Here is a 23,692-nt window from a genome sequence, read left to right on the forward strand (position 1 = left end):
GTTTGCAGTGGTTTTCTCACATGCCCTGTGTGTGCTGGGATCTCTTAGGCTGTGGAAACCTCTGTACCTCTTGGCCAAGAATTGGGCTATTCCAAGCAGCTTCTGGCTTATCCCGGCAGAGTGGGGGAGGGAGTGGATGCCACAGGGACCAGCTCTGCCTCTCCAGTGCATGTGGGGATTCGGCTCCAGCAAGATTCTCAGCCAAACACAGAGATGAAGTAGCCTGTCCACGGTCAGTGTGCTGCAGATTAGAGGAGGCCCAGCTGTAGTCTCTAGTCCAGGCCTGGCCCAGATTAGTCGCTGTGCTTGCACACCCCATGGAAGGTGCAGTTACTCAGTCCCCCTCTGAAGGGTGCGAGAGACTGAGTCTGTGGGCCCAAGCCTGCTTCTGGGGGTTGAGCTGTGACTCTGTTGTTCCCCTTCAGCCTTGCCTAGCCATCTGCAGTTAACTGAGAGCTCCTCCTCCCCACCCCCAGACCTGCATGGGAAAGGGAAAGAGGCTGCTGCAGACTTCGGCTTTTTTGTTGTTGTTAGTTGGAGGATAATTGCTTTACAATGTTCTCTGTGTCTGCGTTTCTATTCCTGCCCTGCAGATAGGTTAATCAGTTCTGTTTTTCTTGCTTGATTCCATGTATTTGGATTCATGTATGATATTCGTTTTTCTCTTCCTGACTTACTTCACTGTGGCATGACAGACTCTAGATTCTTCTACGTCTCTGCTAATGACCCAATTTCATTCCTTTTAATGGCTGAGTAATATTCCATTATATATACAGTGTACGTGTACCACACGAGAAGTGGTCTCATGCCGATGACCTTGATCTCTCTGGTCAGAAGTCTGAGGTCCTAAAATGGGCCTTTGTTGACCCCTAAACAGTGTGCTGGCTCCTCCACTTACTTTGTACAAGTGCCTTCCTGGCGTATAAGTGTGAAGACACACCTGAATCTTGCACTTGGGCCTCCACAAGAGAACATGGATGCCTGTCTCCTCCAGGTGCCTTGCCCTTACATTCTGGCATAATGGTTCTCCAGAGGAGAAGTGCCTGCTATGGCAAGGAGCCTTGATGGACGATTTAATATAAGGGAGTTCATTGAAAAGTCCTTATATGCTAGATGGTGCAGTATGCTTGTCCAACTGAATTCGTTTGTCCCTGAAAAAATTAAGTTTTTTCCCCTGAAAAATAAATGTGCTTATAAAAGAAAAATTGGAGCATTCTCCAAGGAGAAAGGAGAAAGCAACGACCTAAGAATCCGCCATCTAAACTCAGCTGCCTTGTTAATATTTTGGTGTGGTCTCTGATAGTATTTTTTCTTTCCACCTAAGGGTGGCCTGGCGTGCTGCAATTAATTCATGGGGTCGCAAAGAGTCGGACACGATTGAGCGACTGGACTGAACTGAACTGAAGGGTTGTTTTGCCTTTTACATGTCTATGACCATAACGTATATACAGTTCTGTGCACTGTTTTTTTTTTAATTAAAAAACTTTTAATTGAATTTTAGTTTATTTACAATGTTGTGTTTCTGTTATACAGCAAAGGGATTCAGTTATATATATATACATACTTTTATATGTCTTTCCATTATAGCTTATTACAAGATATTGAATGTAGTTCCCTGTGCTTTACAGTAGGAGCTTGTTTATTTTTTCGTAAAGCAGTGTGTATCTGCTAATTCCAAACTCCTCATTTATCCTTCCCACCCCTTTCTCCTTTGGTTACCCTAAATTTGTTTTCTGTATCTGTGACTCTGTTTTATAAATAAGTTCATTTGTATCATTTTTTTTTTAGATTCCACTAATTGGTATCATATTTTTTGTCTTTGTTTGACTTACTTCACTCAGTATGATACTCTCTGGGTTCATCCATGTTGCCGCAAATGGCAGTATCTCATTCTTCTTATGGCTGAGTAGTATTCCATTCCGCACACACTCCCCCCTCCCCCATCTTTTTCATCCATTCATCTGTCAATGGACATATAGGTTGCTTTCATGTCTTGGCTACTGTAAATAGTGCTGCTGTGAAAATTGGAGTGCCTGTATCTTTTCAAATTAGAGTTTTTGTCTTTTGTGGGTATATGCCCAGGAGCGAGATTGCTGGATCATATGATAATTCTATTTTTAGTTTTTTACAGAACCTGGTTTTTAAATTAATATTCAACAGTAAGTAGATTATAGACTGTACTTTGCATGGCCACATGTTATGCCCTTAAGTTCCTGTGTGCTTAGCACTTGGATGTTTTGAGCTCTGAGGACTCTGCAGGGGCTGGCGGCCACACGCTGAGTCAGTGATGAAGCTGGGGCCGTGAACCAATGCTCCCACCTTCCTATTCCTAATCTTCCGCTGCCTTCACCATTCACCCTTGGGCTGTATACGCCTGCCGAGTGTGTCGTACTGTGAATAGCCCCCTCCCCCACCTCCACTGAGGGTCACTGCACCGCTTGCTTTGGGATGTCACTCCTGGAGCAGAGGCCAAATGATCCCCTTCCATCGTGTCACCTCAAGGAGCTCATAGTCTCAGAATAAACAGCAGCATTTCATCTGGGACAGAATTGCCTCCTGCTTCTTCCAGCCCAGAGCCCCTGAGCCCTTCCCATCCACTCGTCAGTGCTGGCTTGGTGGCAGGAGAAAGGCAGAGCCTTAGATCTGTGTGTGGTGGAGCACTCCGTAGTAACCCTTATCCTAAGCAAGTCCCGAGTGTAATAAGATGAGACAAGAGACAGAGGAAGGGCAAAATGTGGCGTCACCTCACGCCTTGAGGAGGACTAGTTGATCGTGGGAGGGGCCCAGGCCTGAGCAGAAATGTGGCTGCAGCCAGGCTGGCCGGATCCTGTGCGTCAGGATCTGGGACTGGCGCCTTTAGGTGTCTGTGACTGAGTGGGCGGCAGAGAGCCAGGGCGCCTGGGGCAGCCTGTGGGCTATGACTAAATTAGGAAGAAGGAGCCCTCGGGCTCAGGGAGCTCAGTGGGCAAGTGGGCGATGGACCAGCCTCTGGTGGGCAGCTGTTCAGGCAGGCAAGAGTGGCCTTCACTTCGACTTGCCAGTGGCTGCAGGAACGTCACACCCTGAGTGTGTGGAGAAGAGCCTCCCCGAAGCTGGTGACCATCGCCCCCCGCTCCCGATCCCCACCTAGGAGTCTCAGGCAAATAGAACGCCATGAGCTTTCATCCCTCAGCCTTTCTAAGCTCTTTTGGGAAGGGTTTACCTTGTAAAACGCCTACCCTCCTGAATAGTTTTGAGCAGGGATTATATAGGATTCTGGGCATCGCAGATGAACATCAGATGGTCCAGACAGGACAAAGGGGCGATGGCAGCTCTGTTTAACCTGTCAACGAGGCATCTGCACACAGCAGCATTTGACTTCAAAAGTCATGAGAAGGTTTACTTGGTTTGATTAAGTATTATAAAGAGAAGAGGAGGAAACGTGGCAGGAGAATGGTGACTCCTGGGGAGACAAGTGAGCAACTTCCTAAGTAATTAAACTGTAAATCAGGCCGGGTCCATCAGGGGACGTGGTCTCCGGTCAGTGCCTCACAGAGAGGGGCTTCTTGCCTTTGTTCTCTTTTCTTCCTTCCTTCCTTCTCCACCCCTCCCTCCCCCCGCGCCCCGCCCCCTGCTTTTTGCAAGACTTTTAGAGGTACTTAGCTGTGGGATATTTTCTCAGCTGCCTGCACTATTGCCATCTTGGACTGGTAGTCTTTTTTGGGGGGGGTCTGTCCTGAGCAGTGTAGGATTTTAGCAGCATCACTGGCCTCTGCCCAGTAGATCCCAGTAGTGCTCCCAATTCTGAAACAAAATGTCTACAGTGTACCCTGGGGGACATTCACCCCCAGTTACCGGCCCTTGCTTATAGCAGAAGACAGCCGGTTCTTCCTGCTGAAAAATGTTGCAGTTACAACTTGGGATGGTGAAATGATGAGTCACTTCACTCCATCTCCTGTTGCTTCACAAAAGTTTTAAAAAGAGAGGCCAGCCAATCAGGAGGTTTGTGGGTTGGAAGTCAGTGTGACCACGCTGTCTGAGGCGGCTGCATTGCTAAGTGTCATTATGGGGTCCTTTTGGGGTTCTTCAGGACCAGACCCAGAGTTAAAAACAAGCAAATAAACAGAGCACTCTCATCACCACCACCCACAAAAAATAGGAAAGTAAACCAGAACTGAAGGCTTCGGAATTTTATTAAAAATGGCCTCATGATTAGCACCAGACTCCCTCCTTCAGAAGTGGTCTTAGGCGTCCTGTCTGCGTAGAGCTGGCCTGGGCATTGATATGTGAAGAGGCTGAGAACATGTGGTATAAACATCGACTGATATTGTTTGCCATTTACACTCAGCATGTGTAATGCCACAGGAATGGCTCCTGGCGGCATGTGACTCTGCTTCCAGCCGGGTGTGCGGTGCCCGGGGTGCTCCTTCTCTTTCGCTGGCTCCTTTGCTCGCGTCCCCCCTCCTCTGCCCCCTTCCCAGACTCGGGAGAGTCTAAGCGGACGCTTGTCATGATTGGCATGCGGAAAGCTGGTAGAATGTCATTGGAATTTTCTAGGGAGGCACACGCGCGACACCCAAAATGACTCCCGGCTTCGGTGGCCTCAGGTGAGCCTTCCATGCCAGGAGCCCTGGTCTTTTTCAGAAAGGTAAGGTTGCATGACGTCATCCTACCTTTCCCCAGCCCAAGCGGGAAATCAAGGGTTTGGTTTTTTTTTTTTTAATTCTCTAGTCCGGGCAGCACTTCTGACCATGTTCTTGGCGCTAAGCATTTGTGCATGAGTATGCGATTTGTGTGGATCCCCACCCCCTTCTGTTTAAAAAAGTTGTAATAAATGATTCATAACGGCAGGGGTAACATGTGACCTAAAACAGCTCCTCATGACCCCAGTGAAATCAGCTATCCCAACGTCAAGGAAGTCTAGATGCTCTTTTTACGCTGGTTACTAAACTCTTTTATTAAGAAAAGTCGCGTGGCTATGGGAAAACAGATTGCGTTGTCACCAGATCGGAGGGAATGGAAAGGGACATTTTCGAAATCCTGAAACCTTATGAATTATGAGGGTCTCCGACGGTGGAGGTTTGTTGTGTTCATTGCTGGAACTTGTCGATGATGGAAAATGAACTTTAAGGCATTTGAAATGTCCCGTGTCTGTTGAGTGCAGAGTCAGACTCATGAACCGGAGGGGAGTGCGGTGTTAGGATTCACGAGCAGGGGTGTTTTGCCAGAAAAGCATGCTCACAAGTCGCTTCTGAGCACCTCTGCAGGAGCTGTGATAAGCATTTCAGCAACTTTAGATATCTTTAAATTACAAAGCAAAACTGTATTAACAGTCCCCAAGCAAGTACATAAACTTATGTCCTGAGGTTCAAGGGACATAGTTGGACATGGATGTGATGATCTGTTAGCAGGCTCAAGCACAGCCAAACATGACTCACCTCATTTCTTCATCTGATGCAATTAAAAGTCACTTAGACACATTTGAGAGAGGAATACTGGTCCTCTGCTTGTGTGTCAGAGCAAATCCACACTCTGGTTAAATGGCATGTATGATGTGTCTTACATCGTGGGAATTTTTTTAACCTTAAAAAAATCCAGATGTTAGCTTTACTATTGGCTTCTGCCTTACATGCATTGGAATCTTTTTTTTTTTTTTTCCTCCTTTCTTTTTGTGCACTTTTTTGTCAAGATGTCAGAAAACTGAAGGGGAGAGGGTTAATATTTTCACACACTCACCCCTCCCCCACACACATACACTAACAGCTGCCACGTATGATTTTGTGGAATTTGATATTTTGAACAAAATGACTTCCTTATTTTCCAGAGTAATATAATAATCAATTTTACCATAGAGGACTGTGTACATGTCAAGCCTTGGCTTCCCCTAATTAGCAATGGATGGGGTGGCAGGGAGAAGGGCTGGAGAACAGTTTTGAGTGAAAAGCCAGCCATTGGGTTTTAACCATTCTTACTTGCCTCAGCCAAGGCAGTTCTCAGTCTTGCTTGGATCTGAACCACAGGTTTAATTTGTGGTGATCTGAGAAAATGGCTACAAGGGCACGCACACATGTAACTGAGATGGACCTGTCTCTCTGCTGTTGCTTTTTGTCTTTCGCAACTTTCATAGGACCACAGCTTTGTAAAACAGAGTCAAAACTCAGAAGTCACCTACATAGAATATTCTCTGCCTTGGGTGGCACCTGTGTTTTGTCGGCTGTAGTCAGAAAGGTTTTTTAAGGCACCAGAAACTTCCCTCTATTTTTCCAAACAAATAGTTATATGGTGTATTTATAAAGTCCCATCCATAATACTCTCATTTACTCTGAGGAATTTAGAAGAATTAAATTCCCAGAGCACAAGGAAATATATACCTCATACTCCACAATGAATCACTTAGCATATTCTGCTAAGGTCTCCGTTCCCATGGGCTTAGAGACAATCGTAAATCCAAGTGAGTTGAATAAGTGTTTGTTCACCGCCTCTAATTTGCCCGGCACCAAGCCAGACAGACACTCAGGAATTTGAAAGATTTTAGGATGTGGATGATGTCTTCAAGGTGCTTATCATTTAAAAAGCAAGAGTCGTACGCCAGCAAACCTCACCCAGCTTCCTACAGCAAACATTATTTATATACTTTGGGACAAGTCTTGCCACAAAAATATTTTTTGAATTGGGTGAAAGATACTTCAGTCTAGCTACGAAATATTGATCGATTGCCCACTGTGTTTGTGACCCTTTGTGAGCTTATAAAAACTTCAGTGTTTATTCATAAGTGCAATTCAAGACACATGGTCATGTTGTTTGTAGTGACAAAAATGGCCTGTGGGGATCAAGGTGAAGAAGAACAGATTGATACTATTCCTTTAGACATTGGTGAATCTCAAACTTTGTTTCCGATTCCTCTGAAACCTCCCCGGGTAGCTATTAAAAATCCCAATGCCTAGGGTGAAAAGGAATCTCTGGAAATGGGGCCCAAGTATCAGTATTCTAAAAAACACCCCGTGTTATTGCTATACCATTGAAATCTAGTGATACAGATGATTTTATCAAAAACTTTAAGTCTAGGGTGAGTTTGGAAGGTAGGCTTTCTCATAATGATGATGTTGCTTGACTAAAGAACTTTTGACATACTGGAGTCTGACTCCTCTGTGCTCTGCATCATTGAACTCAGTGTAAATGGAGGTATGCTTTCTTCCTAGTCAACAAAGATAACATAACACTGAGCCAGTCAATCTACTAAAGTACCTGAGGTTTGTGAACCTTGAACATTTTGATTCCAGGAGGTCAAATGTTGTTGAACATACCGACTGAATCTCTTAAAGGAAGTTAGGTATAAGAATAACCACATTTTTGCAATGTCTAAAACCCCACGGAAAAGGAAGCCCCTTCCTGGGGTACTGCACAATTAGTAGATAGAAGTGGCTCCTAAAAAAATACAACTGTTACTAAATTCTTTATAACCCACCACCATAGATTCTTAGAGTTGAAAGGTCAATTCAAGCTTGTCTAGTTCAGTGGTTCTGAAAGTACAGCATCAGTTACCACCCAGACTTGTTAGAAACACAAATTCTCAGGTCCCAACTCAGACCTCCTAAGATAGAAACTTGGGGTGAGCCCAGCATTTGTGTTTTGAAGCTTTCCTGATGCCCCTTCCTCCAACACCTGAAAATCACTGCTTTGGTTTCACTTTGCCATTTTACAGACATATCTGTTAAACAGAGGTTAAGTGCCCCTGAAGTTACCCAGGACTAGAGAAGCATAGAGGCTAGAAACTCAGATTTCTCTGGGCCAAAATCTGTCTACACCGTGGCCAGATCATCCTCACTTTTCTGTGTATCATGAGTAACAGCTTTAGGAAAATACCCACCATCCTAAAATCACAAAACATAAAGGAGCTTTAAATGTTGTCTCATTTGACCCTCCCATTTCACAGAGGAGAAAACTGAGGTCTGCAGGGCGAATTGATTGCAATAAGATATACAATTATTCATGGCAGAGCCTGTCCAAGAAGTCGCTTGACTTACCAACAAAAACTGTCTCTCTTGGCTTCCTCCCTAAATACCCCACAACACCTCTTCGGTTTCATAGGGACTCCTAGTATTTAGCTTAAATTACACTGATTAAAATGTCCAGGGTAACAGTCAGGCAATTCTAGGAAAGGACCAGCTTTATTGAGTGAGAATTTAAATTCTTTAAAATTAAACTTTTATTGTGATTTAATATTAACTTGAATTTTATAATCCTCTTTGTACAAGAAAAAATCAGTGATATAAACTGAAAGTAAAATTTAGCAAACATAGGGACCATTCCTGGAGCATCTGTTTCATCTCAGAATCGTGTGGATTAGACACATAGCTCCTCAGATCGCACACTGAAACTGCATTTTCTTCAGATTTAGTTAAAAGGAAAAATGTGGCAACAAGTCTGTTTGTTGAATATTTTAGAATTCTATCCTTGATGTGGATGGTGGTTATTTACATAATTTTGACAGTGTTCAAAGACTGAGTCTAATCCACATTCTCCATGGAGCTTCATCTTCAAAGCCTTGTAGCAGCGTACATGGAACACTTAGCCAGGAAACAAATTGAGAATGTGATACACAGCTATTATGTCCGCACGCATACACACGGAGCAGGTGTGTACAAGTATGGATGTGTTTATTGGTTCCACACACCTACTGTGTGCCAGGCTCTATGACATGAAATGGACGCATAATTACTGCTTTCAAAATGACCGTGGGGTATTAGATGAGGACATTAGATGAGTGATTGAGTGGATAATTATTAGTGAGGGTGGTAGGAGTTAGAACGGAGTGTAATTGAGGCTTAATAGAACTGCAGGGCATTATGGGGGATGACAGAGGAAACACCAGCACACACTGGATGGGGGCAGAAGTCAGAGAGGGCTGCCTGGAGGAGGTGCCATGTGAGCTGCATGTTGAAGGATGGTGGTTATTCAGGTGAGGGGGAGTAGGGAGGAGGTGGTCCAGGAGAAAGCGGTATATGCAAAGGCGTTCATGTTTATGTGCACACTGTTCTTCACTGGGGCTAGTGACCTATAAACCCCTAAACATTTCATTTGCATGTAGAAACATTATCATTTGGCTTCTTAGAGAACTTGTTTAACAGTTTTTAAACATGCATTTCAACTTTTTTTTTTTTTTCTTTTTTGGACGTGCCCTGGCTTTGCAGAATCTTAGTTCCTTGATCAGGGATTGAACCTGGGTCATGGCAGTGAAAGCCCAGAGTCCTAAAACTGGATTGCCAGGGAATTCCTTTAGATATACATTTCAAACAGCTTGTTTTTCCATCTCAAAGACCCTGATGTTCCCCAGAAGAGTTAGTGGGTTGAGAGGTCACCATATCTTATGTCACTGAGAAAACAGAAAGATCTCTCCTAACCCCTATAAGTCAAATTACCCCCTCAATTTCATCCTTCACAAAATGAGTGAAATTCTGCATGCATTTCCTGAAGAATTATGTCTCGGGCAAACCAACTCCAGACCCAAAGTACTTTGAGTTTCATTTTACTGTGGAAGCCTGGTGCTGTCTATGGAATGCTTTGCAGAAGACAGCATCTTATGGCAAGGCACTTTTGATATTTCATTTAGTCAGTCTTCAGGGTAGAGTTGAGAGCTTGTCCTGTGCAGAACTGCCTGCCCAAGAAAGCAGTTAGAAGAAATTAAATTATTTTATGCTGCCTGGACTGCAACATGTCAGTCTAAACCAAGTTATATGTAACAACAGTAGTGTATCAATCGTTTCTCAAAAGTATTCCCAGAAGCTAAAAAATAGCTTAATTTTAGTGTGTAGTATTAGTGATAATTATTATTCATTATTATTCAACTAATATTATTATCATCACTGCTTTGCGGAACACCTGCACATGATGTTTGATCTTTATAAGTTAGTAAGGCAGACGTTGTTATCCCCATTTGACAGATGAGGAGATTAAACCTTAGAGTCATCAGATTTCAAAGGTGGAAGAGACCTTGGAGATCCTTTCATCCAGCTTTCTCATTTTACCAAAAAAAAAAAAAAGAGGACGTTGACTGATACATAATCCCACCGGAAGTAAATAGTAACTGCAGGTCCAGGCCTGGATCTTCTGATTTCTAGCTCACCAAGTTTTTCACTGTATCATGCTGCGTTCAATTTTCAGTGTGTAAAAAGAAACTTGAGAGAATACATATTTGTTTCTTTAAGAGAAATATTGTTGAAACAAGTCGTATGTGCTGTTCTGTAAGCTCATGCAGATATAGAAAAAGTCTCTTCTATAATTCTTCTATATATAGATAGGTAAACAAACAGATATATAGGTAAATAGATACACAAATCACATGTGGACGTTATTGGGGGAGATAAAGGTGGAATTAGACTGGGCAGTCTCAAAGGGATGTCAGTTTTGTCTGTATAATTTTATTTTTTTGATAAAAAATACTTGGGCTTAAAATGACTGTAATGGTAGTAGTTGTTAATTTTGATTGATGAGCAATGAATTAATAAGTATTTGTTATGTTCTTTAGATTTTTGTAGTTTTAAAATTCAAAACAAATACTAATGTGAAAAATAAATTACCACCTACAATACCATCATTTCATAAAAAAAAGGATATTTTAAAGAAAGAAATTTGGTACAAAGGAAAGAAAAGAAAAACCAAAGCTAGTATCTAGTTCTTGGTGGTTCAGTTGATATTCATTCTCTCTTTGCTTGAAGTCTTTTCCTGTTATGACTCTAGCAGGATGTGTATTCATTTCTCTGCTTCTGCTGCATTATCAGTTCTCTTTTTCACATTTCAAGCACTTCTAATAACTCTGGCAGGACAGGCAGGCCCTCTCTTGTCAGTTATAAAATCGCTAGCTGCACCTTCGAGACTACATGTCCCCCAGGTTCCGAGAATTTTAATCTGACTGATTAAAGTGGTACTGAGTACAGTAGACCAAAAGGCTGGTGATTTGCTATCAAATGTGTTATTTAAAATCACATCCTGACTGTGTTAGCTAAACTTATTGTGATGATCACGTCATGTCATATACATATATCGGATCATTACGTGTGCACCTAGACTTGTAGAACGTCGTATGTTAATTTGAACCTGGGTCTTCTGCATTGCCGGCAGATTCTTTACCATCTAAGCCACCAGGGAAGCCCCATATGTTAGTTATATACCTTTAAAGCTGGAAAAAATAAAATGAAACACTATGAGAATTTGGAGGGAAAAGCACAAAATAAAGGAAATAGCTTTATATTTTAACTTTAACTTTACTTTTAACTGTAACTTTAAACAAACAACACCCCCCCCAAAAAAAAAAAAAAAACTGGACTCAAGGAAATAGATACAGGAATGTGGTTTTATAAGCTCCCTTTAATGAATGTGTAAACCGGGGATAGGGTACTGGTTGTACCTAAAAAGACCCTCATTCAAGTCCCAGCTAAGTCCCTTATTTGCTGGATGCCCTCATATGATTTCATCTGAACTTTTTTTGGTCTCAGTCAAGTCTTCTTACTATAAACTAGAAATGGTCCTACTGCGTTTACCTAATCGTGTAGCTGTCCTGGAGGTCAGGTAGCTAATGAGGTGAAAACATCTATTAACACTCCAACTGAAAATCACAAAACAAAAGAGAGATAATAGGATTATGATTGCTGTTTGAATGTGTCATGGTGATATGAATCATCACACAATAATGTCATGGCTAAAACCCAAACACAGGATAATGCCAGCATGGACCCAGTCATCTCAGAATTAGTCACAGACGCCTCTCGAGTGATAATCCAGGAGCCCTATTGTTACCAGGAAGGCAGCACTATCAAAAAAGTGTGTGATCTCACTCTTCTCCCACAAAGAAGACTCCCCTGATGCATGTTGATGGGGATGCATCCACCACAGAGGCTGCATTAGCCCCAGAGAGTGAGGATGAAGACTGGGTTCCAGCCTCAGCTCTCCTCTCTCTAGCTGTGTTATTGGGTTAACTTACATATATACCAACTACTTTAGGCTTCACTTTTTTCCCTCTGTAGAATGAGTGGGTTAAACTCAATGACCTCTGAGATCTCTTGCTCTTACGTTTGTGATAATTAGTTGCAGTTTGGAATTCCGCCCCAGTATTACTGTGGTCTCATCATCATTGTCATCTTTGTAACCTGACATTTAGGGGCTGTTCCCAAGGGTCACATCCTGACCTAGCTGCTAAGAATGTTATAGCAGAGTTGAGAGCTTGTGATTTGAGGTTCCACTCCCAGGAAGCCTGTCCCTGACCCTGACCACTGCTCTTGATTTGATTTGGTTGCTCTGTAAGCTGTGAGCAAACCTGGGAAAACATTCTCTTGTCGTGAACTCTTTCGTCTGGATTATATTTTGTATCTTAGCACTTAAGAAGAAATGGCATATTCATTGTGGCCTGGAAAGGGAGATGAGTTGAACTGGAAGTGAATTTAAATTCCTGATTGTTTATTGTGCAAGGTATGGTGCTTACTGAAAATGTGACTGGTCTGGTTGACAAAGGTACTGTTGTCCTCTGGACTTCAGTTCTTGGCTTCTGCTTCTGGATGGACGAACATTACCAGGGAACAACTTGGTGTGAGTTCACGCACATTTGTACCACTACACTTCAGCTGCGTCCTTGTGTTGTTTTACGGCTTTTAAATCTATTGTTGACTACTTTTCCAGTTCACCAAGCAGCTGTGATTAACTCTCTGTGTTTTCTCCAGGTCTCAGTCCCCCCGCCTGCTATTCCTCTCTCAGCACACATCTGCATTTACTTTGTAAATTCTTTTTTTTCCTCAGTGTTTACATCTCTGTATGTTTTATCTATCTCTATCTGTCTCTAAGGAAGATTCGTCCTCTCTGCCTTGGCAGAGCTCACTTGCCATTTGCCCTGATGATGACTATGATGCTGGTGATGATAGTAACATGAGTTATGGTAACAACAGTGGTAAGAAGATTAGTAGTGGTGCTGGTCTCTGCTGTGTTGGTTAGTGGCTGCTTACTGTATGTAGGAGCTGTGCAGAACAGTTTATGTCTACCCTGTCATTTAACTCTCAGAACAAACCTATAGCTTAGACATAACCATCTTTACTTTAACAATGAGAACTGAGGCTGAGAGAGAATAAATATTTGCCCACAGTCACTAGCTGATATGTGGCAAACTGAAATTCATATCCAAGTTGGTACAAACTCTGAAACCTGTACCCTTAGCCTCTGGGCAATGCTCTTTACATCCCTACCTGCCGTATGGGATGCTGAGTGCAATCACATTGGTATGGTTGAAAGTGAAAGTCGCTCAGTTGTGTCCAACTGTTTGTGACCCCATGGATTATACAGTTCATGGAATTCTCCAGGCCAGAATACTAGAGTGGGTAGCCTTTCCCTTCTCCAGATGATCTTCCTGACCCAGGGATTGAACCCAGGTCTCCTGCGTTGCAGGTGGATTCTTTACCAGCTGAGCCACCAGGGAAGCCCAGGAATACTGGAGTGGGTAGCCTATCCCTTTTCCAGACGATCTTCCCGACCCAGGAATCGAATCGGTGTCTCCTGCACTGCAGGTGTCAATTTTACCTCTTTCTACCCTGAATCCTAGTGGCAACGAGGTTATCTCCATGGATGTGAGTGATAAATATCACTTCCTCTATAAAGGAACGTTTTCTGAAAAGGAATATGTTGTGACCACACAAAAGATGTTCTCTTTCCAATAATCTCTGGCCAATGCCATGCCTTTACATCTGTAAGTGCCAAATAATTTACAGAGCGTTCTGACAACTCCCTACTGAACCCCAAATCAGCCCTCATGATGTAAATGAGGAAAGACTGTAACTTCTCTATTCATGGTTGAGGACACTGAGGCTCAGAGAGTCTGTTGCCCACTGTGACACAGCTGATGAGCGATGAGTTAGGGCTGGATCCCTTGGTTCCTACCCCAGTTCGTAAAGGGCAGCCCACAGCCCAATATGTACTCATTGTACACTCTCCTCCCCTCCAAGTGAAAGGAGACCAGAGAACTGTATCTGTAATAAAGAACTTTTTCTCCTGGGGGATAATGAGTGTCTGGCATAATAAAGCCAGTTCTCAGTACAGCAAAATTGGCTTGTTAGGTGCTGAGAATTGAAAGGCGTTGCTTAGAAACTCTCCCAGGTGAGGGCCAAGACATTCTGTCCCCTCTCACAGGAGCACCTGCGTGGTCAGCATTGGATCTCCAAACCTGTAGGAAGTTGGGTCCCTCCTCTTGTGGGGACTCTCTCCTGGCACTCTATTCACACTTCGTGATCACAGTGCAGGGCTCTTAGTCCACCCAGGACGGGGGAGCATTCTGCTTCCTGAATCTCCAGGAAACAGGTCTCTTTGGTCAGCAGATACTCACACCAAAGTGACCGCCTGAACTTTCCTTGAGTGACCCCTCGCCTCCAGCTGAGGAAGCTGGAGAGTGACAGGGGACTCTTGATTCGATGTGGGACCATGGAGGGAACCAGCCAGATTCCTTGAAGATGGTTCTAGTAGGCTGCTTTTCTTTTTACCTTATTATTTTTATTAAGCACCTAAAGGAAATGCATTGGTTCATGGAAAGAAAAGTCCAAGCAGGTTCAGGGGAAGCTGGCTCACGGTGACTCCCAGAGTGGACCGGCCCATCTCCAGGCCAGTGTCTGTGGGTTAGCTTTATTCTCAGGCAGCCTCTCCTTAAGCGGTAGCTTAAATTCAGCCAGTTTAGCAACCCAGGCATGGCCTGACAAGGTGACGAGGGTCTGTCTCTTAATGGCTCCAGTAGCATCTGGGAGTGTCCGTTCCTGAGTCAGTCACGGTGGCTGGGGGCTCTGACTGGCTGGATCATATTAGGTAGACATTACGATTCCCATTTTATAAATGAGAAAATTCTGAGGGTTGGAAAAAAGTAAGCAATTTCCCCCCATCATATGTCTCTGTGGCATAATCGATTAGCGTGTACATTCAGCCGTAAACCAAAAGGTTGGTGGTTCGAGCCCACCCAGGGCTTGTTTTCCTCTACAGCAATTCACTTGTGGCTTCCCTGAGGGCTCAGACAGTAAAGAGTCTGCTTGCAATGCAGGAGACCGCATTTGATCCTTGAGTTGGGAAGATCCCCTGGAGAAGGGCATGGCAACCCACTCTAGTATTCTTGCCGGTAGAATTCCATGGACAGAGGAGCCTGGTGGGCTACAGTCCATGGGGTCGCAGAGTCGGACACGACTGAGCCACCAACCCTTCACTTCACTTCCCCCATCACACCACCAGTAACAGGTACTTGGAAGCTGGTCTCTGACCATAACTCACCCTACAACTGCCTTTCACCAACAGCTGATGCGCCTTTGCACATGTGGGTGGGTTAATAAACCCAGACTGTTTCAAAGGTTTTGTTCAGAGTTCAGGGACAGCCCTTGAGTTGGTCTTTTGTTTCATTTGTTACATTGCTCTGAGACATCTGAGGCTTGAACCACTTCCTTGCCTGCCTTGCTGTTTTGTGCTTACCTCCGTGGGAATATTCATCTTCTTTGCACTGATCTGTCTCCCCTGTGGTCTCAAGACGTTTCTCTTTTTCCATCTCTAGCAACTTTGCCTGGCACATAATAGGTGCTCAATCCATTCTGGTTGAATAGAGCTCGTCCATATCCTGTTGACCCCTCTGCTGGAATTTGTTTCAGAGCAGAGGCTCTGCAGCCCCTGTGTCCTGAACACTATCCTTTCCTTTCAGAACAGAATGGATTATGTCACAAAATTTGCTGAAATTTTGCTGAATTTCCAGCACCCCGACTTGAACTGAGGAAAGAGTGCCTCAGTTACTGTGCTCAAATGTTAATCCATCATCACATCCTGTGGGTACTCAGCATAAAATGTGGAAGAGCTTTGGGGCAAAGAGTGAGTGTTGGAGACAGCTGTTGGCTGCCCTGGGAGATGCAATATGTTGCACATCCTTTCGGCAGTATGGAATTAAATCATCAGAAACAGTTTTCATCTGGAGCTCCTAAATCTCCCAGCTTATAAAGGAAACTTTTCTCCTTTACATTGTATTTTATTTTTTAAATTAATGAGAGAAATGCTGCTTTAATTGGGAGAAACAACCAACCTTCCAAGTGAGTAGGGAGCCAAAGTTTTGGATGTTAATTGTGCACTGTGAGTTCTTTGTTACAATGAATGGCTCTGGAAAGGAAAGGAAACCTCAGCTCTGGGGGCAGTGAGCCTTGTCAAGGCCTGAATGAACTCGAGTGGCTGTGCCGAGAGTGGACCGGCCCTCCGTGGAGCTGTGTGGTAGGCGTTCTAGCTCTGTGCCAGGTGCCTAGGTTCTGTGCCTGACTGCGCTGCTCTCCCTCCCTCCCTGGATCTCAGGTTTGACCATGTGACTATACACAGAGCTGCTGCACAACACTGAAGAGAGGGTGTGGCAGAGGCATAGAACCGAGCTCCCCACCCACCCCCCAGACAAGAGGGCGTCCTTGCTGCCATCACTGGAGCTGACGGGTTCCAGAAAGGCCTGCACCTCCACCTCTCTCCAGGGCTCAGCAAGTGCCTTGCCTATGGCAGGGAGTCAGTATCTCACTGAACAAAGAGGAGGACCACAGAGAAATATGGATGGAGATGATGATTTGGTGATGAAATAGTTCTGAAACTTCAGACTTTTGGAGGCAAGGCTGTTCTGTCAGCCACTAGAAGCTGGCTTGAAAGCTCTGGGCTCTGATTAGATGGGTTTTGTGTGGCTTTGGGCGAGTCACTTTCTTTGTTGACGAGAGGGGTAGATGAGTCTCCCTAAGGGTCTGCAGTTCTAAGCTTTCCCAGGGTGCCATTGCTCCAGCTGTTTAGAGAAATCTGACTTGGAAAAGGAAGAGACCTCTGTGTTGTTTTGGCTCCTGGCTAAGTTCCCAGAGGGTCTTCAGATCCTGGGTCAGATGGCTGTACTCCCCAGGACTGCTGTGGCAAGCGTTCATACCAACAAATCCAGCCAATGTCCCCATCCCCACCCCCGCCTCTCTGTGTGGAAGCCTCTTTTGCACCTCACTTTCTTGGTGGATTGTTTTAATTTCCTATTGTGTCTGTAACGTGTTACCACAAATTTGTAGCTTCCAACAATACAAATTGCTTACACTTCTGAGAGTCGGAGGTCCAAAGTCAGTCTCACGGGACCAAAGTCAAGGTGTCAGCAGGGCTGGTTTCTACTGGAGCCTCTAGGGGAAGTTTTATTTCCTTGCCCTTTCCAATTTCCAGAGACCACTTGCATTTCATTGGCTCATGGCCCCTTCCTCTGTCTTCGAAGCCAGCAGCATCGCATCTCTTCTCTCTGACTCTGCTTCCATCCTTATATCTTCTCTCTCTGACTCTAGCCCTCCTGCCTCTGTTTTATAAGGACTGCTGTGATTACATTGGGCCAGCTCAGATAATCCAGGATAACCTCTCATCTCAAGACTCTTAATTTAATCACACCTGCAGAGTCCCCTTTACTATGTTAGGTAAGATTCACAGCTTCTGGGGATTAGGGTGTAGAGGTATTTGGGATGGTTCGTTATTCAGCCTACCACAGGGATTGTCCATTTGACTTCAAAATGTAGATTCGGGGACTTCCCTGCTGGCCCAGTGGTTGAGACAACACATTTCCACTCCAGAGGGCATGGGTTTGATCCCCGGTCAGGGAACTAAGATTCTGCATGCCACATAGCACAGCCAAATAAATAAAAATAAAAAAACACTTCATTTGAAAAAAAACAAGCACACAAACCTAGATTTGGACAGGGAGAGAGTGTATTGGAACTCCTGCTCTGGCGACTCTGTACCTGAGTGAAGTTCAAGCTGTATACAACAGCAAAATCCATTTGCTTTCTGCCTATATTTAGATTCTCCTTCCTTTAATTCATCCATTATCTTCCTCCTTCATTCTGTTCATGGCAGTCACCAAGTGGCCACCAAGTTTAAGCAAGTGTGCCTAGAAAATGTGAGAATCTCTGAGAAATGCTCCCTTCCCTGGTGGAGCTTATGTCTGATGGAGGGTGAAAGGCACACAAGCAGTTACTTTCAATACAGGGCAGTGATGCGACAGTGACAAACTGAGGGGGGAGGAAGACAGGAGGGTGACATCAGTTCTGTCCTTCAGGGTTTCAGACCACGTGCCCCAATTTTTGGCTCAGAAGTTTGATTATCATACACACCCGAATTTTATTTTTTAATTTATTTTTATTTGCAATTTGTTTTGGCTGCACCTCGTGGCCTGCAGGATCTTAGTTCCCAACCAGGGATCGAACCTGTGTCCCCTGCATTAGGAACACAGAGTCTTAACCAATGGTCCACCAGAGGAGGCCCTGCACCTGAATTCTGAGTTACTAACTCTGATAGGCTGAGAACTTTAAGACTTTTTAAAAGTAGGATGGTGTGTCATTTCTTTTTCATCCAAGGGTCTTTGGTTCAAAAGGGTATCTGATTCTGATGATACTTATGAAACCACTTCTACTCAAGGTTGATTCAAGTTGGGGACCAATTTACCAGGCAAAGCGGAAGTCGAGAAGAAAATCTAGTCGGTCTTCTTAATTTCTGCTGCATGGTGAATAGGTAGACTTCTGTAACCTGGGCCATCCTCAGGAAAGCACTCGTTTCCCATGGCTGACCTACAAATACCCAGCGAGGTTGGCTCTCCCCGTTGGAAAGACAGCTCTTCCCCACATGTCCTTTCAGAGGCAAAGGGGAATCTCCAGCGAGAGCTCCCTCCAGCCCAGAACACAGTTTTAGAAAATACAGCTGACTTCTCTGGGAAAAACAAAACCAACCTTGTCTTACCCTCGTCATGGAAACCAAGTTGGCACCTCATTATCGCCTTGTTAGCAAGGACAGGCTGCATCGGGTACAGACCTGGTAGGAAGGGTTGGCCCTGTGTGGGCAGGGTTTTGAGTTAAGCTTAATTGCTTCTCTAAAGCTCAGCCGCTTAATACTACACAAGTAGAAATCTATCACCAGCCTCTACCCCATCCTCCTGTGCCTTTCACATTCTCGCCTGCGTAGACAGTTAGTACCTCCCCAACTCGGCTGCTGCCATGATGTGTGCCTGAGCCACAGTGGGGCCGCCAAGGCTTGGCTGCAACCAGCACAACTACCCACAGGAGAAGAGGTCTGTCACTGATTTTAACCTCGACCCCTCCCCACAACCCTGCAGTGTCTTAACATGCAACCAGCCTGTTCTGTCCTTGGAGCACAGCAAGGCTGCTGGCTGGGGGAACATCCTGTCTCTTTAATGACTTACAGCAAATACTTGACTTCTCATAGAATGAGAAAGAGTAAGCCAGATCTGTTTTTGTCTGGCTCTGAGATGTGTTTTGTGTTTGAATTTGAATGTAGGGGTGCCTAATGTTCTGAGAACCCTAGACAAAACAGTGAGGCCGCCCATGAAGAGGGCTGTGCCCTTTCTCTTCTTTGGAAAGCCTGACTCCTTGGTCTGTACTCACCAACAATGGGCATTTGTTAAGTAGGTCACCTAGTCTCTCTGAGCTATAGGTTCTTGCCCTGCAAAATTGGGATGAAGTTACCTACCCCCTGGGCTCCCCAAGTGGTGCCAGTGGTTAAAAAAAAAAAAAGCCTGCCAGTGCAGGAGACCTAAGAGATGTGGGTTCAATCCCTGGATCGGGAAGATCCCCTGGAGAAGGAAATGGCAACCCATTCTAGTATTCTTGGGCTTCCCTGGTGACTCAGATGGTAAAGAATCTGCCTGCAATGTGGGAGACCTGAGTTCGATCCCTGGGTTGGGAAGATTCCCCTGGAGGAGGGCATGGCAACCCAGTATTCTTGCCTGGAGAATCTCATGGACAGAGGAGCCTGGCGGGCTACAGTCCATAGGATCGCAAAGCCTAGAACACAGCTGCAGTGACTTAGCACAGCACATAACACTACCCACCCCATAGGACTCATGGAGAGGTCCAGGGAGACAGCACAGACAAGCACCGGGCACATGGCGTCGCAGTAAATGTGAAGAACCTCTCCCCCTCACCTGCCTCCCCAGCCTGCCTGTGCTCATTCTCTCAGATCAGTACAGAGCACCAATCCAAAGTGGGAGAGATGTGACATGCCAACCACCTCTCTCTCTCCTTGCCTGTGCCTACCCTCTGGCCCTTCCCCTTTGTTTCATTGTCATCAGACTTGCGCTGTACAAAGCCTTGTTAAACAGTGGACACCTTGTTAAACGGTCCCAACTTTTCGTTTCGCTCCCACACTTCCATAGGCATGCTGAATGTATAGCCAGGTCTGTCCACGATAACCCCAATCTCAACTGCACAGTTCCATTCTTCCCATTAAGATGTCCTGAGAATTCCAGTTTATCAACATCCCGAACACATTTCCTGATTGCACTCCCCAGAAGGGGAGTTTAAGACCAGGAAATATAGGGGTCTTATAAAACGGCCCTGACAATGGTAACCACATATACCATGAAAGGGAATGTCTGTTCCCTTTCCAGTTCACAGGTCCTGACTTTTGGTCTAGAAAATACCATAACCAACCAACAGAAGTCAGTGAAAGGCACATGTCAGACAGATACCCCTGCAATAAGATTCTGTGAGAGTCCACCACTGCCTATGATCGAAAATTCAGTTCTTCCCTTCTGATTTTTTTAAATTTCTTTTGCTAGTTGGGTTTGAGAATGGACTGAAGGGCACATGAGTCTTGTTGCTTTTGGATGTGAAATGAGGACAAGGATAAAAATGTGTTTGGCACAAATATATACACACACAGTTCATTCTGTGTGTAATTTTGAAGACTCCTTTTTCACTTAACATTAGAGTAGATGGATTTTCTCTTGTCACCATTTTTTTTCTTTGTAAAGTATGGCCTGACCAAATTCAAGATGATGTCTGTCACTGGCAATGATGAAGATGGGGTGAGGATGGAGAGAGCAGATGCCCAAGGAGGACTTAGTGTGGTGGAATATCTTCTATCTTAAACTTGATGATGGGAAGACTTCTTTGAATGTCTTAAATATTGCATAACACAATGGAAATTCTTGCACCAGTAGTGAATGCTTACTGAACATTTCATTCTGCCAATGTATTATAATTTACTCGCTTTAAAAGTCACCTCCCTGCTGTTATTGGATATTTGTAACTTTCAACACTGGACTCTCAAATAATGTAGTTTCATTAAACATCTTTGCCTATCATGTTTTGTCTGCATTTTAGCTTGTTTTCTTAGGGCATATTCATAGGATTGAATTATTGGGTCAAAGAATATGGCTGTAATGAGCGCCTGTTGCCAGACTACCTTTGGGCAAAGTTGCACGAGTTTAGATCATCACTGATCTTGTGTCCATTCCACTTTATCTCACCGGCACTGAGCGCTGTCATTTACGTATGTGTGTGTATTTGCTACTTCAGTCAGCAAATACTTGTTTCTAATGGTTTAACTTTATCTCTTTGCTTACCAGTGAGTTTGAACAGTATACCTTATAAGAATTTTTCTGTGTGTGTTAGTCGCTCAGTCGTGTCTTTGCCACCCTGTGGACTATAACCCACCAGGCTCCTCTGCCAGGTCTTTTCCCAGGCGAGAATAATGGAGTGGGTAGCCATTCCCTTCTCTAGGGGTTCTTCCTGATGCAGGGATTGAACCTGGGTCTCCTGTACTGCAGGCAGATTCTTTACTGTCTGAGCCACCTATTGGAATTTAAAAGATTATTTCACTGATGTGTATGAGCACAGGTTTTTGCAGACTGGAGCATATGTGGGGCCTGTGTGGGAGGTCTTGTTTGTATGGGAGGGGGGACCACAGACAGCAAACAAGCAGCCCATCGCCTGCCAGGTGGAAAGCAGCCGTGCATCTAGCCCTTTGTCTCCTCGCAGTGCCGCCAAGCTCCTGGACAAGACCCCGTTCTCGGTCAGTAACCCGAACCCGCTGCTTCCTTCGCCCGCCAGCCTCCAGCTGGCCCAGCTGCAGGCTCAGCTCACCCTCCACCGGTTGAAGCTGGCACAGACAGCCGTCACCAACAACACCGCGGCCGCCACGGTCCTCAACCAAGTCCTCTCCAAAGTGGCCATGTCCCAGCCTCTCTTCAACCAGCTGCGGCATCCATCCATGATCAGCGGCCCCCACGGCCACACTGGGGTGCCCCAACACACAGCCACCGTGCCCAGCACCCGCTTTCCCTCTAATGCACTCGCCTTCTCACCCCCTGGCCAGACGCGAGGCCCAGGGCCCACGGTGAGCCTTCCCAGCCAGCCCCCCAATGCCATGGTGATGCACCCCTTCATGCCTCAGACCCCCACCCAGCCAGCGGTCATCCTGGGCCTTGGAAAGACTGGGCCCACACCCACTGCTGCAGGGTTCTACGAATACGGCAAAGCCAACTCTGGCCAGGCATATGGCTCTGAAACCGACGGTCAGCCTGGCTTCCTGCCAGCCTCGGCTGCTACCTCGGGCAGCGTGACCTACGAAGGGCACTATAGCCACTCAGGGCAAGATGGCCAGGCTGCCTTTCCCAAGGACTTCTACGGACCCAGTGCCCAAGGGTCGCAGGTGGCAGGTGGATTTGTGGCTGAGCCAGCCGGGGCCTTGAAAGGCGAGGTGGGTCCCCTGCTGCAGGGTCCAAACAGCCAGTGGGAGAGCGCCCATGGGTTCTCTGGCCAGAGCAAGCCTGATCTTGCGGCGGCCCCCAGCCTGTGGCCCCCACCTCCCGGCCAGCCCTATGAGCTGTATGACCCCGAGGAGCCCACACCAGACAGGACCCCTCCTTCCTTTGGGGGTCGGCTCAACAACAGCCATCAGGGCTTCAGCGGAGCCCGGAGGCGGGCCAAGGAGGAGCAGGCAGTGCTGTCCCTGCGGCCCCTGCAAGCGCATGAGCTGAATGACTTTCACGGTGTGGCCCCCCTCCACCTGCCGCACGTCTGTAGCATCTGTGATAAGAAGGTGTTTGATCTGAAGGTGAGTCATCTGAGACCTGCTCGGAGCTCCAGCTGGAGCCTGGGGAAGCCAGCCACCACAACCCAACCCTTGCTGTTCATAGGCCAGGAACTGTGACACTTGGGGGATGGGTGACAGGACCTTGCCATAGCTACCCTTGATTAAAATCCTTGGTATTAGAACCAATAGGAATTTCAGAAATGTATCAGGGCCAATCTCTTGCTTTAAGGCAAGTAAGAGAGTCTTGTATTTATAGATGAGAGAGTCAACGTGAGAGGGGATCAAGGGACCCAACCTGGGTTATGGAAAAGGGACTCAGGAATTAGAGCCTCTGCCTCCTTGAAAAGGGCTTTTCTCTGTAGAGCACCAGGAAGCCTGAGAGTCTATGTTCCTTGACAACATACATTGTACAGAGTACAAATGGAGAAAAACTTAGCAGAATTTTGAGTCAGACAAGAAAGTCATTCTCAGATGGGACCTAGACAGATTATTATAGAAGGGCCTCAGCTTCTCCGTCTGCAGAACGGAGGTAGAGCCTCATGACTCTTTTCCAGCAGTTGGAAAGTGCTTTGAGCCCCTGCAAACAAAAGCCCATGGTAGTATAAATTTCCCCCTAAAATGTATTGCTGATGCAGTAAAATAGTCCAAAGCAATAATAATTACAGTTAGCATACTCTTGGTCTGTGTCAGCAATAACTCTCCAAGAGAGACACTATTATTATACCCATTTTATAGATGCAAAGACTGAGGCCCAGAGAGATGAAATGATTTGTCCAGGACCCCATAGTCAGAAAGTGGTGGAGTGGAGATTCAGACATGGGTCTGACCCTCCCAGAGCCTGTGCCTCTTAAGCACT

At 45.5% G+C, this 23,692-nt stretch overlaps 1 protein-coding gene across 9 annotated transcripts in view; it reads left to right on the forward strand.

Moving 5' to 3' along the window:
* RBM20 (RNA binding motif protein 20) overlaps positions 1–23,692 on the forward strand; it is a 191,981-nt gene that overhangs the window by 113,466 nt on the left and 54,823 nt on the right. For 4 of the 9 annotated variants that reach the window (XM_060404453.1, XM_060404454.1, XM_060404451.1 and 1 more), the window contains exon 2: positions 21,780–22,857. In XM_060404453.1, the coding sequence (XP_060260436.1) occupies positions 21,780–22,857 (1,078 nt within the window). Of the gene's footprint in view, positions 1–4,332; positions 4,628–21,779; positions 22,858–23,692 lie in introns of those variants that run through there. The other 5 variants (XM_060404455.1, XM_027960455.3, XM_060404457.1 and 2 more) reach the window with 3 other exon arrangements.

The sequence above is a fragment of the Ovis aries genome, chromosome 22 (genome assembly GCF_016772045.2).
Source record: "Ovis aries strain OAR_USU_Benz2616 breed Rambouillet chromosome 22, ARS-UI_Ramb_v3.0, whole genome shotgun sequence".
NCBI lineage: Eukaryota > Metazoa > Chordata > Mammalia > Artiodactyla > Bovidae > Ovis > Ovis aries.